The following is a 16,901-nucleotide window of genomic DNA, read 5'->3' on the forward strand; positions in this document are numbered from 1 at the left end:
AGATAGTGTTCAAAAACATAAATTTAATACTTACAGTGTCTCTGTACCAGTTAGAGCTGGTACACTGTTGGGACACGCCCATGCAGAAGCAAGAAATGCAGCCGAATTGGTTTCTGGAGCTTAGGTAGAATGTGTTGGGCTTGCATTGGTTACAAAAAGATCCAGTAGTATATTCCTAGTCAAGGGGAAAAATTACCATTAGTTTTTAGTGAAATTGATGGGTTTGAGTTTTTTTTGTATGTTTGATTTTCTGAAATTTGGTATTTCATGGTTTTGTGGACTAAATGATTGTATTTTGTAAACTTGATACTGAATGTACCTATCTGACCTGATTGGATATAATATGGAGTAGACTTTATACAGGGTATTCTCTAAATATTGTGAAATAATCCACGGAAAAAGCAGATATTTACTTGGCAGGGAATGTTTTCCTTGCCAAGCCTGTGCAAGCAAGACTCGCATAAATTCTAACGGAGCCAACCAACTTTCTGAATTAGTTCGCACTAAAATTTCAAAAACACGTGGGAACACGGCCTCGCCCGTAACGTATAGTAGATAAGAAGTTCACAAGCAGCCTCGAAGTGATCAAGTCCGGAGGCACGTAGGCACATTGTGTACATAGGCATGTGTGAACATGTTTGCCCCTACTAACAGGAGGATCAATTCCAATTACGACACAGCTAAATTTACGTAGCTATTTTTTTATAAAAATTTTTGTGCTGAAAGCCTTTAAATGCGAATTATGCCTGTGCCTTATGCAATATTGGACTTTAAGAGACTTCATGTGCAGAGTAACGAAGAGAAACTCAAGTAATGTCTAATCTATCAAAACTAATTACCACAAAGACGCCAATTAGCACAAATTCGTATGAAAGTCACAAAGTTCCGGATCTCGAAATCAAAGATATCCAATGCAGGCAAATTTCCCTCAAACATTCAAAATCTCCCAAAATTTGTTTGTTTATAAAATAAAGTAATCTGAATTTAGTCTCTAACATCCCGAATCTCTTCAGAAAAGTGAAAACATCCCTTGGAAATGATCTCAAAAATTGCATTCAAGTTTTAAAAATTATTTCAGACAGTCAAAATGATTCTTAATTCCATAAGAAATTAAGAACAGCCAATTGATTTATTTATTTAGAACCACATCTATTGATTTACCAGTTTGCAGAGGTTTGAATTATCAATTCTCGCGACCCCGAAAGGATAAATTATTCTAATAGAAATACCTCAATTTCCCAATCTCCAAGGATTTTCCCATACAACATCTCGATTTCCTCAAATAAGTGCAAATCATTATTTCAAGAAAAGTGCTGTAAAATTCTCAAAGAATTCATTATTACACCGTCTAAACGAATTTGTAAAAAGTCAGGAAAAAATATGGATGAATTTTCAATTTTTTTGACAGATTAAGTCATTTTTTTGGAATCTTTGGACGACTTAAAATTTTTATTGGAGCGTCTTCCAAACGGAAAAAAATCCATGAAAAACTTGCAGTCAAGTTTCAAAAATCATTTTGATGGTTGGCTTCTTATTCTTTTTTCCGCAATATTTAAAAAAACCCTATGTTTTTTTACAATCCCTCATGAAAATGATTGGTGTAAAATCCTTTTTTAGATTAATGTAAGGAAGGCCATAAAACAGCTAACTACATACTTCTATTCTACTTTGGTTTAGTCACCCTCAACTTAATTTAAACCCACTTTAAATACAGAAAAGAAAAGCACACGAATATTGTTTAGAATTATAACGTTATTATCAACAAAATTGTCAAAACTAAAATAGTGTATACCAGAGATCGACGAAAGTTTTTACCAACTAAATTGAGTCAAAGATTTGATTTGAATTAATTTTTAAAATGGGTCCTGAAGGAGGAAAGTAAAAAAGCTAATTATATTAAAAAAAGGAGTTTTGAGATTTTTACAAACTAAAAAAATATTCAAAATATAGATGAATTTTTGAGTCAAAGTAGTAAGAGATGTGAATTGGAACTAATCTGGAAAAACGTGTGAAATAAGAATATGTTCTAAAATTGTGAAAGTTTCAAATATTTTCGGAGACATCCAAGACAATCGAAAATTCAGGTTTTTGGTTTCCATCAAAATAAAAAGAAAACTTTCATCTCACCCGATATACAAAAAGGCCAACAAAAGATAAATAAAATACAGACAGAACAAAGGAGTCATCTGGTCGTTTACTCACCAAATCCATCCATGAGGACGGGTCGAAAAATAAAAGTCAAGTTAATATATAATAATTATAGAATATACCAGCAAAACGACACTTATTGCGTCAACAAGGCTGAAACTTACCTTGCACAGACATCTACCATCAATATCCTGTCCCAGGGTGCCTTGGGGATCGCAGGGGGTAGATGGTCGGCAGTAATCTCCTGGTTGTAAGGGGTTTCCAACGAATCCAGGGGCGCAATGCTCACATCTGAGCCCTGTGTAGCCTTGTTGACAGTCGCAGACCACGTTTCCATCAGTGTTCAAGCGGCAAGTACGAGCAAACCTAAGAAACAAAATATGAAGAGTTGAGAATCAATGAGGATCATCCCTCAAAAATTTCTCAAAAATTGATTAAATCACTTATTTGAGGCTCCAAAATATAATTTTTTTAAGTCAAAGTAGACCAATTACGCATTCATTAATATCATCATGTGGTTCATTCTATATTCGTGTTTTAGCCTCGAGAATTATTTAGGAATTAATTCATGAACTTATATATGTATATCATTCGAATTCCTTACTGATTGCTTGGACTTGTATATGGGCATGGGCACACTTGACATTCGCGCCCATCGAAGTAACTTCCAGGTTGACAGTCCTGAGGTTCTTTGTAGCACTGACCAAGCCACTGACCGGATTGGTGACGGGAGAAGCCATCTGCGCAGCTCTGGAAATTTCAAATAATTAATTAGAAAACTACACAGGATGTCTCAGGGAAAAGTTACCACCCCGAATATCATTTCTGTTGGTTGTTAAAAAAAATAACACTAAAACACGTCAAATTTGATAGGAAGGGGGACACCATTCGGTGAAAAAGTTGTTTTCGAAACGTCATCCCTCTGCCCCTGGAAACCACCCCTTTGAAATATCTGAATTAGAAGGGGAGTTGTGTTATACCTCATTTGAAAGGTAATTTTATTCTCTACATGGTCAAGCTTTTATTTTTTTTTGTACGTGGATCTTGTAGAAGTTAAACACACATAACTGTAGTTACTGAAGTGGCGCCAATTTTCATTTGTTTCGAGAGACCCATACTCAACAACCTCAAAAATTGAACGTTTGGGCATTATGTAAAGCACGTTAAGCCTCAGTGGCGTGCATTTCAGTGAAAGTCGCAATTCCTACGCAGAACGTTATGTGATTGGTCGATGTTTGTGGGATCGAAAACCTCAGTGAAAAGCGTGGAAAAAGTTTTTTCCGAAGTACTTATTGTCACTTGAAACTTAAAATATGGTAAAAATGCATTCTCACTTTAAAGCAACTTTACTCTACGCTACTGAACTTACATGTTGAGTCGTAATTAATTTTTTCATATAAGCATGTTGGTCGATATGTCGTTCCCATCAGGAATGGGCGTTGTTAGAAGTTTTTTTCCGAATTATTTAATTTCATTCGAAATTCGAAATATGGTAAAATTACTTCCGCAGTTTGAGAGTTATTACGATAAGTGAACCTTTGATAAAAGTCGCAATTTCTACGTAAAATGTCGAGTGATTGCTTGGTATTTGAGGCATAAAAAACCTGATGATATGCGCGAATAAAAGGTTTTTCTGAATTATGTATTCTCGCTCGAATTCTGCAATTTGAGATTTATTCTGAGACATCAATGAACTTCCAAAAAAGGTCACAATTTCTGTATAGAATAACTTGTCACTGGAGAGTATTTAAAGCATAGAAAACATGAGTGGAGCGCGTGGACAAAGGTTTTTTTCGAACGTTTATACCCAATCTTTAAATTGCGCTACGCCACTGAATTTACATCTAAGCATTGTTAATTTTCTCGTATAAAGCATCATTGATCAATTTTTCATTCACACTAAAATCAGTGGCGACGGCTGTTGTCCGAATAATTTATTTTCACCCAAAATCAAATTTGCATTTTTTCGTTCTCTTTCTTAATTCGTCCAACACGACTGTGTTATTATGATAGATTTGAAGTTAATTTATCAAATTATAGGAAATCATTACAACATTCTGTATACTCTACGTCATTGGCGTATGACAGTATTTTATAAGATCCTCCAAATTTCCAAAATTATATCCTTCATTTGGTATGTTTAGTTACTGCTGGTCTATAATAGAAAATATTTATTCTCCACGTGTCTATTTTTTTATGCTCCAAAAGGTTTTTTATAACTCTTGAAACCCTTACAAAACTTCTTAAATAGATCCAAACACATAAAACAACAAATCAAAAATGCCCTTACATACCTCACATGAAGTTCCAGTATATCCAACAGGACAAGAGCACTCTTCTACATAGTTGGCAATACCCAAACCGCTGTCCGGAATAGCCGCAGAATCCATTTCAATATTGGACAAGGTGGTGTTCAACAATCCCCCGTTATATTCCAATTTGATAAGGATATGACTCACATCCTCCAAAACCATCATAATCTCTTCGCGCGTGGCCGGTCTTGGTCGTTGGGACTCGGATTTAATTATCCAATCACCCTCAAAGAAGCGCACCCTCTGGTCTGAGGGTCGGTGAGGTTGAGGTGAGGTTCGGGATTCGTGAAGGAGGATGTAGTTGTTGCCCTAAGATTGAGAAGCATGTGGAAATGTGGAATATTGATTAGATAATGATGGCAAGTGAGAAACTTGCTACGATGAAAGGGGAAATGTAAATAAAACATCTCTCTAATTTAAAAATATTGAACTGTTTTGCTAATGATAATTAGTCAACAGTGAGCTTCTGCCGATAGTGAGTACTCACAGTCACAATGACATCTGGAGCCTCAATAGGTCTTCCAGAATTTCCATGCAGGACGGTATACTTCAAATACCCCCCATAACTCTTCAATTGGTTGCCATTGTAGTTTTCTGGTAGAGCAAAGTAAGGAACCACATCCCGCTGATTTAACTCAGCGGTAAAAGGAAGGGAAGCTACTACTCCATTGGTGCCCACGTGCTGAAAAACTGGTTCCACACCTTTGTAGATCGGTTCATCTCGGATATCGACAACTCCTGTTCGAGGATCAATTCGGGCTCCCAGGAGCTTGAGGGAGTCAAACGGAGGCTGGAACTAATTTTGAATTTGTTAGAAATATTATGAATAAAGTTGGTAAAGATTTACTTGAAAAATGAACAAATCTGCAGATCGACAGTTACTGGTGTGCCCAAAGCAGAAGCATTTAATGCATTCGCTTTCAGCTCTTGCTTCCACATTGAAATATCCAGCTCTGCATGGAGATCTTTGCGTAACAGTTAAGATTGTGTCAACAGAGGCAAACACTGTTTTGATCGAAGATAGGGCTTCACAGGAATACGCCCCTTGGTCCTCCATTTGGATATTCTCGCAAATCAAGGTTCCAAACCCATCAACACTGGTCATGCGGCATTTACTGGGCACATGGTGCCAATTGAGACGCCACATTATCTGAGGAGTGGGAACTCCTACTGCCCTACAGGTGATGGTGAATGTCTGTCCTACACTTAGGGTTACCATGCTGGGAGGTCCTTGGGCGATTACAGGAGGAGCTAAAATTTATCCTATAATCCTGCTAAAAGCACTCCTTTAGAAACTATCTTACTGCAGCCAATCTCATCACTCTTATCAATGCAATCTGGGTACCCATCACAATGGAACGACCTGGGTACACACTGATCATTTCTGCAAGTATATTGCTGTGCACCACACCCTTGACCTAGTATTGAGGCCTGACAAAACCTTTCATCAGAACCATCAGAGCAGTCATCTTGACCATCGCACTTCCAGACTGCTGAAACGCACTTTTTGTTGTCGCATTTAAACTCATTGGGTTCGCATTGTCCTATAAGTGTTTATGATAGTCCGGAGCGGCCAAGGGAGGAAAATAAAACTTACTGCATCTAATTTCATCTGAGCCATCGCTACAGTCAAACTGACCATCGCAAACTTTGTTTCTGGAGATGCAGTCACCATTGGCGCATGTGGACTCATTGATGAAGCATTTTACTGGTGGAGGAATGTAGATTTCCGGCACTAAAGAAGGGTTTTGGTTAGTTTAATTGGAAGCCATCAAGTCCTGGGATTTAGAAAAATACACTCACCAAATTGTATTGAAAGCACGAAGGAAATGTTAGAAAATATTTAGGTTGGGCATACATTTTTAAATCGAGAGTTACCTGTGCCATGATACTGAGTATCTAAAGGGGCCCAAATGCCATATTTTAAAATCGAAGATCCTCTAGATCCTTTAGCAGCATTACAATATTTTCAGTTAAACAATCACATCTATCAAACTTTTTTACCTTTATCCACGTGTAGCTGGACAGCAATTTCAGCTCCAGGAGTACCTGGAGGGTACCCCTTGGCGACGCACACATAAGTGCCACCATGTTCGACTTTGATGTTCGGCATTTCCAGACGTCCATTCAAATCCCTGGATCCTGGTGGTAGAGGCAAACCATTGGCCCTGCGCCATTCAACCCTCGCCCTTATTGGCCCTTCGTCTCGGCATTGGAATACCACTTCTTGATCTAGATTTAGATTCAATTCGTTTAAAAAATATTCTGAATTTAAAATAATGAGCTTATGTTACGTAACACCAATGTGAATGTTTTGTTATATTTTGTCGAGTAATGAAATATTGTTTTTTTTTAATCAACAATTTTTGCCATCTGTACAATATTATACAATAGCGTAGGTTTTCAGGGATATAATAGTTGTGGCTGAAATTGGATATTAATAGATGAATGAAGTAAAACATGGGAAAATTATTCGGTGAAGTTTGTAGCAGTATGATGCCGTGGAAGCCACTTTTAAACCTTTTACTCACCCAATCTAAACCTGTCTGCTCCCGAAAACACATAGGACAAAATAAAAATAATTAGTTACAAATACTACAAAACATAGATACTTGTAAGAAATATTTGTCACATATAAAATTAAAGGTTAATTTACTAGACTTTAGGCCGATTTTATCATTTTATTAACATCTAGAACTTAACTGGACATCAAACTTCGCATGACTAGAATGGGAGTCAGAGCTCACAAAAGCATATTAAATATCATCAGGATGTTTTCAATTTTCATAGTTCTAAGTTAACTATAACTGGCCAAATAAAAAAAAACAATCCCCCGTTCCCACCAGACATGACCGCATTAGAGTCAGAAATTTTGAAATATACTTCTTCTCTAGTCTGATAAATCTGTCTTTGGCCAGCTACATGCTCAAAACATATATTATATCAGAGATACATATAGAGTTGTGCAGAAAAAAATGAACTGAAACAGAGATACGAGATACTCACTTTCTTTGATGTCCTGTTGTGATGGATAAGTTCTTAGTTGTAAGCCATCGGCTCCAGCCTCTATAATGGAGAAAACAGTTACTTTTTAACTAAGATAGCATTTGAAATTAAATTATTAAAGGAAAACTGAGTATTCAGGGAATGCCAGGAGTGAACCTACACATTTTGTTTACTCGTAATTCCGCGTTAATTGAACATTGCTCATTTCAAACGGGATAAATTTTAAAATAAATCTTACATGCCATTTACTCAAAACCAGCGCCGTAGCAATCCCCCCTTTTTCATTCCAGATTCTTTTTCGACATGGTTTCGAAAAAGAAAATTAAAATTAATTTTCCGAAAATTTTGTAGTTTTTGAAGAATTTGAAACATTTCTTTTTCAGGTTTGTGCAAATAAAATATTTTATTATTTTTCAACAAAGTTCCTAATAATATTGTAAAGGGTGTTCTATCGCTAAAGATGACTTTGTTGGATAAATTACCCTTCACTTTTTGTCATTTAATGGTTAAACTGACGAATTCTCTTCTCTGTGCATGACCTGTAGGCTTAACTTGTTGAGTGAATTGGATTTTATAGGCATGAAGATGCAAATCTTTGGCAAGAATACGCTGTATAGTAGTTCTTGTAATATTTAATTCTTGAGCGCGATGCCAAATGGATATTCTTAAACTGTTGATTCAATCTCCTCAAATTTTCTCACTAGACTCATTGCAGTTGAAGCATTTGGAGCATTTTCCTGACAAAAAATTGAGTGCAATTTGTATATCGAGGCAGTCAAACTTTCACTATTTTTGAAATAATATTTAATAATTAAAATAATACATTATTGTATAGAATATCGGTCCATTTTTAAAAATTGGGACCTTTTAAAATCGAACTACCAAAGCAATTTGACGGTTAAAGCATAATAGGAAAAATGGCGCCAAGTTCAAATTTGGCGCTCTTCTTGGAACGCCCTTTACATTGAATGGCTAATAGATTCGCGCTTCTAAAGACAATGGACGGAACTTTTTTCCTAACAACTCCCAGTATTGATTATCTAAAGTTGCTATAAAAGTAAAGTACACTTTCTGAAAAACGTTTAGTAAAATGCATACTTAATTCGTGGTTTTAAAATCCCTCAAAACTGTATACTTTTAAAAACATGACTAAAATCTAATGTATTTTATCCAAAATTGGCATAAATTTTCTATGTGTTGCCAATGCCTATCTTTATTGTTACATTAAGTACTAATTCGAAATCAACGCAAATTTTCTGACAAATTGTTTAAAGTTTATGAGGAATCTCCTATTAATTTAAAAACTCATCCCAACTCAAAGCTTATCAATATGATCCAAAATTGACGTTGATTATCTAAAAAATCTTAGTGAATTTTCAATACTTGATTCTCATGGAAAATTGACTTTAAAATCCAGTGTATTTTGAATTGCAACAACCCTTTTTAACTTCAATAGGAATTTTAGTTAATTGTTATTAAGTAACTGGGATCAAGTAGGAAATAATTATTTCTTTTACCGTGATTAATCAGCACTTGCCCGCACGCATTTGCGTGTGGAAACTAGTATTTTCCCTGAGTGCTATATTTTTGTAGGAATAGATTTTGCCTTCTTTTCTTATTTCTTATCTTATCAAGCTCTGTTATGGTCATCATATGAGTGTAGATGGGAAAACTATTCAGAATATGCGATGATTTTAATGTTTACATAAAAAATCACATGAAAATAAAAGCAGTTTTTATCCAGTTTAATTGTGATAGTTATGCAAAAAAATAAAGGGAGCTTTTATTTATTCGCGATAACAGAAAAAGATACTGTTCTTAATTCATGACGAAAGTCCACTCCCCGCCATTCAAGCCACAGCAACCATGTGCGGGGAAAGTATCACTTGTTAGAAAAATATTCAAGCCTGGATCAATCTGGACCATAAACTGGGAAACTTGCTAGGAATTTGGCCGTATTGAGTAAGTTACTACATGAGACCGAACCAAATTTCTTTAGAAAAAATGTGGAATTTCGGATATTTTCAAATTATTTCTTATATTATTTCAGACTTTGAAATTCTTATAGGGTCAGTGGAGGGGGTTGCTTCTTAGAGCAGCAACATAGGTGAAGTTAAGAATAATAACGTGGCTCTATATTTTCTTTAAATTCAATTTAAATTATCTCAAATCAAGCTTGAGAATTTTTTATTTTGATAAAGCACCTTTGGACCCTAAAATCCTTACTCAGTCAGTGGTGTGGAAAGCTCTCGTAGTTTTCTTTTGGGCTTTTATTATTTTTTTAAATCTTTTTAAGTCTAAGTCAGCTTAAAAAGCACTATTTTTTAAAAGCTTCGAACAAACTCGAACTTTTCTTAAGAATTTTAAGTTGGAATTTTCGGCAAATTTCGTCTATGAGAAATAAGTTCACTGACCGGAATCAAAATTTTTGAATATTTTGAAAGCTAACGGGCACGGAACCCGAAATTTTGTTTAAGTTTCTGATCTGAAAAGGAATTTTCGGGGATTTTTTTTTATTCAACATGAAAGGAAATATTCGGGAACGATAAATGATAATCAATCATAAAAATTCTTATATGATTATAACTAAGGCTACGGCGCTGAGAATAAGTTATTGATGTATCTTAAGTTTAATGAACCAAGAGGTAATTAAGTTTTACAAAATCACATTAATCCAATTAATAAAAAAACCCATGATTGTTAAATTTTCTACACAAATGCAAACCGTGGTTAATTGGACCTTCTATGGATCACCTGGAATACCCGGTAACCCCTATATCTACAATCTAATTCATCGCTTGTGTCATATGGACAGTCCACCTTGCCGTTGCACCTATACTTCAAGTCGATGCAGGGCCCGTTTTCGCACCTAAACTGGTGACTATAACACCCTAACCCTAGTCCGCAATTCATTAAAAACCAAAGATTTTAAACGGAAAAATACGTACCACATCTAGATTCGTCGGACATGTCCAGGCAGTCGACGCGGCCGTCGCAAAGCTGACCTTGCAGAATGCATTGGTCTTCAGATAAGCAGGACACGTACCCGAAGGGGCAGCTTGTAGGGGCAACGGTAACTGGAGGAAAAGGAATAGAGGCTTCAGTGGTTACCGGACAGAGATATTCGTCGGAATAGTCGCTACAATCGGGACGTCCATTGCAACGCACACGTTGGTCTACGCATTGTCCGTTCGAACATTGGAACTCATGACTGAGACAATCTACAGCAACCAAAGAAAAAATGAACTAAAAAATATTATAAAATAAAAGTAAATAAATTAAAATGTGCACTAACATGCTTTAAATAATAATAACAATAATAATAATAAAAGGCAGAGATAATTTAACAATGAATAAAACGTGCTGCATACGTAAAACTAGGACTAACATAAATACATAAGTAAGAATGTGTACAGTATATCTCATATTTGATTCTCACCATTGGGATCCCGGTTATTATGGAGATTAGAGAAATATAGTAGGTGCATGGCTTTGGAGAGTTTGTTCATACTCTAGCATGATACAGTACTATAAATGACTTAATTCACAATGTTAATTTTTTGGAAGTGATAACTGTGAGAGATCTCAATAACCTCAAAATTGCAAGAGAAAAGTTCTCTTGGTAATCCATGCAAGAACAAAGATAATAACTCGGAAAAAACTGTTTTTTTCCGAGTTATTTTTCTCTACGTTCTCTCAATATCTCAAGAACGAATGACTACGACAATTTTGAAAATATATTTTAAAAGTGTTTATCTCATTAACCTCGACAAAAATCGAGATTCCAATGGTGATCATCATATTTGAGACAAACAGTATATAAAATTATAGACAGGGACACCACATGTAGATACCACTATGGTACGACTTAATTCCAACTCTGACACAAAATAGAGCTATTCATCTATGCCAACAGTGCTTCAGTTCTCCATCAAACCACTGATTATACGTCAGTCTACCTACAATTTCCTAAATTTGGAATAATCTAATTGGACCACAAGATGTCATTACACTATTTTCCCTATAAATAATTTACAAATTTTAGGGAAAATGTTGCATGGCAGCAAACTACACATCACGGGAAGTAGTAAATATTTAACACAAAATGTAGAAATGGTGCTCTAACCGACACAATTCTGTTCGTCAGAAAAATCTTTGCAGTCGTAGACGTTGTCGCACTTCAGGGAACTCTCGAAGCACCCAGAACCATCCGCACACTCGAACCAATCAGGCTCGAGGCACGTTTCTCCAGAAAACAGCATTAAACAAAAAGGTATCTATCTCCCTATAGGGTGGGGAAGAAGGGCCAACTTACCACATCCCACCTCATCTGAGCCATCTGCACAATTCCAGTTTCGGTCGCATCGCTGATAACTGGGAATGCACTGATTGTCCCTTTCGCATCTGAACTCATTAAATGAGCAAGAAGATCTCCTACAGTTGGCCTCATCAGAGTTATCTGAGCAGTCGCCGTTTCCATCGCAAATAGCCAATTGGGGGATGCACTCCCCGTCCGGGCAACGGAATTCCCCATGTTGGCAGTCTAAAATTCGTTTTTATCACAAATTTATGGTATTTTTGAGGAGATTTTTGTGCATCTGTGCAAACATGCAGCTCCATGAAAGCTTACCGCAGTTTTCTTCGTCAGCTTTACTGTTCTTACAGTCAGTATAAAGGTCACAGCGTAAATTAAGGCTTATACATTCTCCTCCACCGCAATGGAATTCGTCTTCAGTACAGGGATGATTGGCTGTTCAAAATTGTGGATATGAAACTATGTGCTCTGAGATTTGAGTGATTATTGTGTTATTCTTGGGTTAAAATTGTGGATACATTAAACAGGACAAAAGCATCAACAGTGGACAGCGCTCATTTAAGGGGCAAGGTTGAACGAAATTGGCGAAATGATTACCAGGTTGATTCTCTTGATGCAGGAAATTTCCCAAATTTTTGTTACTGTATCAGTGGAGGGAGGAAATGGAGGGGATTATGTAAAGTGCAAGAAGCAGATATTTTAAATCAGGTTTGTTAATGCAGAAAATTCAGGAGCATTTGTATTAATTCTTAAAAACCAGTATTCGTTTTCGTTTTTATGCTTTGTCAAATATTTCTCTCTTTTTATTTTGGAGAACATTTTCTGGAATAATGGATTGACTAATAGATAATTCTAATAAACCAAAACCAAAAATGTATCCGTTGGAGATACACGAGTATGTATGCCCCGTCTCATTGTGGACGCTTGACGATTTTTCAGTGTTTTTTTTTCAGATTTTCAGTGAATAATACTGATTACTAGATGCACGTCATTTTCGTATTTTTCGTTAAATTAGAGATGGGAAATATCCAATAATCCTAATTTCGGGCTGGTACACAACATAACACAAAAAAAAACAAAAGAATTTTTTTTACATTATTTTTTTCAAATTTGCACTAGGATGTTTTCTTAGATAAATAAATTTAACTGCATCAATGAAAAAAGAAAATAAATACCCTTTAATGACGTAAAAATATAGATTATCCCATTTAAAAATATGGAAACTATTATAATTTACTAACTAGAAATCTAACAACTGACAAAAATCTGAGTATGAAGCTGGATTTTACGGAAATGACTCTACAAGAACTTCTTCTCAGTTTCCCGTTAACTTACACAATAGTCAACGTGCATTATCAAATAATCGAAAATAGGCAATTTTCAAAAATTCTCCCTGTATATCGAAAAGAAATTAAAGTAGCCCGACGTTGGTACAAATGGGCTAAGATCAAAAATCGAACTCGTAACATCTACCTTACTTTCTTCTGTTCTATGTACCACCTACATCCCATAAAACTAACGAAAAACAGGCACACTGTACGTTTTCAGGATTTAGAGGCCCTTCGCTACCTCTAGTTTTTATGGCGCGCTGCTGAAAACTCCTATCCTGAAATTCGATTTTCCTGCTGAAAAAATTAAAACGAAGGTCTGCATTATGGAAATCAGACATTTGCGAGTATTTTATTCTTTACATGTTTTTACACCGTTTATAGAGGGAAGTATACCCTCAGGTTGTAAAGTAATCATGTTAGCACCCTGTACATTATGGAGTCCACAGGGACAAATTGTTACTTTTCTTTAAACATGGCGGTAATAATATATCTAAAAATCACTTCCTGAAGAACTGAAACAGTTTCGAAGAGAAAAGAAAATTTTCCAACCACCTACGGGCAACGATATCTCCATATAATTCCAAGATTTCAGCATTTCAAAACCGACACCACGACTATTAACAATTTAAGAGAGTTAGACAAGAATAATCCCTGATCCTTTAGCGGTTAAATTCGCATATTTTGAGATCTTAAAATGAATTAATTTTGTCAAGGCAAATCTGTAGTTAAAGCGAGGGAGTTAAGAAGCAAATTATAGTATAAGCAGCCACTAGAAGAAGAGGGCTTTGGGTAAAAGTGTTTCTCTACGGCAAAAGTAGTAGTACTAGTAGTGAAAATCGGCTGCCACCAAAAAAAATCACAAATTCTCATACTTATGTTCTTGGAGTCTTCGGAGCCGTCGCAGTTGATTTCATCATTGCCACGTGGACAGTCGTAGTGCTGATCGCACCTCATGCTCAAATCCACACAGACCCCTTCTCCACAGTCAAATTCATGATCCCGACATTCTAAATTTGAATTCAGTCTAAATTTGAAATTCATTACTGTGTTTTCGTGCGTGTTAAATCCAATCCAGAAGAGTTTTTAATAGTATTAAAAGATCCAGTTCAAGCATGTCAGAGAAGGAGCACTCAAAACCGAAGAGTTAACTGCGTACCGCAATTCTCCTCATCAGAACCGTCCTTGCAGTCATTGAGCCTATCGCACTTGAGTCTGAGATCAATACAGCCCCCAGAACGGCACTGGAACATTGATGGCTCGCAATATTGGCAATTTTCCTCGTCGGTACCATCCAGACAGTCGTAAGTGCGGTCGCAACGTGCCCCATTGACGCAGGTACCATCTCGGCACTGTATTTGATTGGGGTAGCATGGAGAGGGTAAATGGGGGCGGGTGGTTGTTGTCATTTCTAAGAACAGGGAAATTTATCTGCTTCTGCTTTATATCAGGATGAACAAGGATGGAGGAGTGTTTGTTTGTAATTAATCACCTGCCGCGGGTTAGTTTGGTTATACAAAAACAATTAAAACACTGCTACCCTTATGGGGTAAAAAATTGTGATAATTTGTATAAATCACATTAATGTGCCATATTGCCACATGTCGATAATGCTACATTCGTTTTTGGACGTTCACTCGTGTTTGGAAATAATGAGTATGAACAAAGACAATAAAGTATACCGCTTACATCAGCCCACCAAAAGCACATACAGGGTGTTTATTTCAAGAGATTCCATCCGGAATTCGTCGAAATATGAAAGTAGATTTATCCAGATATTGCCGAGGCACGTCGAAAGTATTGCCCATTGGGAGAACTCTTTATGAAATCAAATTTAATTACGCATTTCACGTATCACTGTTACGCTCATGATATTCCACCATGAAGGAATATAAAAGATCTCATGTACATATTGGAGGATTTTGGTTTCAAAATGTTAGCAAAAGATCTCTAACTCTTAACTAACCTGCGATAACCCACTATTTGAATAACCTAATGTGTTTTAATTGTTTTTGATATAGAGGTTAAATACGCACCGTTCGAGTCGCAGCCACGCTCGTCCGAATCGTCAGGACAATCATATACTCCGTCACACCGAAAGCCTGCGTAAACGCAAGAGCCGTCTGCGCAGGTGAATTCGACAGCTGCGCAGCTCTGCTGCGTATCTGTGCATAGATGAAGCGGTGTGCTCGATAAGCGAAAGAGTGTTAGATGACGCTTCAGGCGATGGCTTACAGCTCAACGTAGCTGTAAACCACCGCCGCTACGGTTATGCTATACAAAAGCACTCTAAAAGACTAAATACTAAATATCTCGTGTAATCTGAAGCGCTCAATGCGGTTAGGTAAAAATGTATTGAACATACCAGGAAGGAAACTAGGACAATTGTCCTCGTCACTATTATCGTCGCAATCTTTAATGCCGTTACAGCGTTTGTAGCCCATAATACAGAAACCTTCAGAACACCGAAATCCACCGTCGGGACAGTCCTGTTGTCCTACAGGGGGATTGGCAAACAATCAAACTTGGCAAGATCGAGAAATGAGTGCTGTTAGTCAGAAGAAGTCTTTGTACAAGACTATGGTACAAGACAATTCCCGGAAATCTTCCTCATTGCTGTCAGTTTTTGGGGGTGCAATAATGGTGCACGATGCTCTTGCATTAACAAGACCAGAAACCACAATCAACCTGGTATGTTACATTTTTCCCTGGAAAGTTTGGTTGTAAAGCGTTTAAGCATGTAGGACAGACCAAATACAGTATACAACAGCAGACTGTTACAGTTTTTGGCTACAGAGTGATGATACAGACGTATTGGATATTACTCTAATTGAAACATCTAGACAAGTGGTATATATTGAGGCAGTGAAAGAGGTCAGTTGGCTTACAGGAGGTAGCATGGAGAAAATATGAGGAAACTGGAAAGACTAGAATATGCCGGATTTCGGGCGTTGTTGGAGATTGGAAGAATGGTAAAATCAAAGCAAGCGATATAATCCTGTAACCGAGGAAGATGGATGTATCATAATATCTTTTCTGCCAACTACCTCTGCTTCCCTTAATCAATACTAAAAACTTACGTCTGCACATTACAGAAGCTGATTTTATAAGACATTCTCTTATAATTTTGAAGATCTTCAGAGACGGTGAGGAACTTCTCATAGAACCAGCCATTCCTAACTTAATGCAATATGGGGAAAGCATACTTTTACCTTCACTAACAGTATCAAACCCCGGAATTAATATCCAATAGCAATTGACTACATTTTCGTCACTTTGATCACCACAGTCTCGAACTCCATCGCACAAACGGCTGTTGTTAATGCATTTAAGGCCGTCCTCGCATTTCCACAACCCGGGAAAGCATTGCAGATTATGTTCTAGTCATGCAGTTACATGCAGATATTAATAATCAAGTGTTTTCTACATAATACAATAACACTTATGACTTAAAATTACTACTGCAAAGACAACCACAGTAACACAAAAGATATATAAAGAGAGTTCGAGGAGACCCTGAGAGAGAAAGTTGAGTTGTAGAAGTAGAGACATATAAAAAGAAAAACAATGTCCTGGTAGAGAACACTGATTAGAGCATATTATGAAGAACAGGAGACGAATAAACAAAAACCCGCAGTTAAACCTCTGGAAAACGCCTTACCAACGTAATCGTATTCGTCGGTTTGGTCATCAAAAACATCCATTACCTTTCGTGGACACACTTTCATATTAATAAACGCTACTTCCTATATGTACAACAGAGACAAGAAATGAAAATGCTGTAGGTAAAGA

At 36.6% G+C, this 16,901-nt stretch overlaps 1 protein-coding gene across 2 annotated transcripts in view; it reads right to left on the reverse strand.

The window, feature by feature from the left end:
• Positions 1–16,901, reverse strand: part of trol (terribly reduced optic lobes) — a 154,833-nt gene that overhangs the window by 24,959 nt on the left and 112,973 nt on the right. The window contains exons 20-37 of one of the 2 annotated variants that reach the window (XM_066404016.1): positions 16,322–16,489; positions 15,146–15,274; positions 14,269–14,520; positions 13,973–14,119; positions 12,097–12,216; positions 11,782–12,009; positions 10,415–10,687; positions 7,467–7,526; positions 6,992–7,006; positions 6,465–6,692; positions 6,058–6,195; positions 5,765–6,004; positions 5,308–5,711; positions 4,948–5,256; positions 4,443–4,769; positions 2,753–2,898; positions 2,313–2,514; positions 35–175 (exon numbers count right to left, since the gene is read on the reverse strand). In XM_066404016.1, the coding sequence (XP_066260113.1) occupies positions 35–175; positions 2,313–2,514; positions 2,753–2,898; positions 4,443–4,769; positions 4,948–5,256; positions 5,308–5,711; positions 5,765–6,004; positions 6,058–6,195; positions 6,465–6,692; positions 6,992–7,006; positions 7,467–7,526; positions 10,415–10,687; positions 11,782–12,009; positions 12,097–12,216; positions 13,973–14,119; positions 14,269–14,520; positions 15,146–15,274; positions 16,322–16,489 (3,527 nt within the window). Of the gene's footprint in view, positions 1–34; positions 176–2,312; positions 2,515–2,752; positions 2,899–4,442; positions 4,770–4,947; positions 5,257–5,307; positions 5,712–5,764; positions 6,005–6,057; positions 6,196–6,464; positions 6,693–6,991; positions 7,007–7,466; positions 7,527–10,414; positions 10,688–11,781; positions 12,010–12,096; positions 12,217–13,972; positions 14,120–14,268; positions 14,521–15,145; positions 15,275–15,474; positions 15,607–16,321; positions 16,490–16,901 lie in introns of both variants that reach the window. The other variant, XM_066404017.1, reaches the window with a different exon arrangement.

The sequence above is a fragment of the Euwallacea similis genome, chromosome 32, assembly GCF_039881205.1.
Source record: "Euwallacea similis isolate ESF13 chromosome 32, ESF131.1, whole genome shotgun sequence".
NCBI classification, from domain to species: Eukaryota; Metazoa; Arthropoda; class Insecta; order Coleoptera; family Curculionidae; genus Euwallacea; species Euwallacea similis.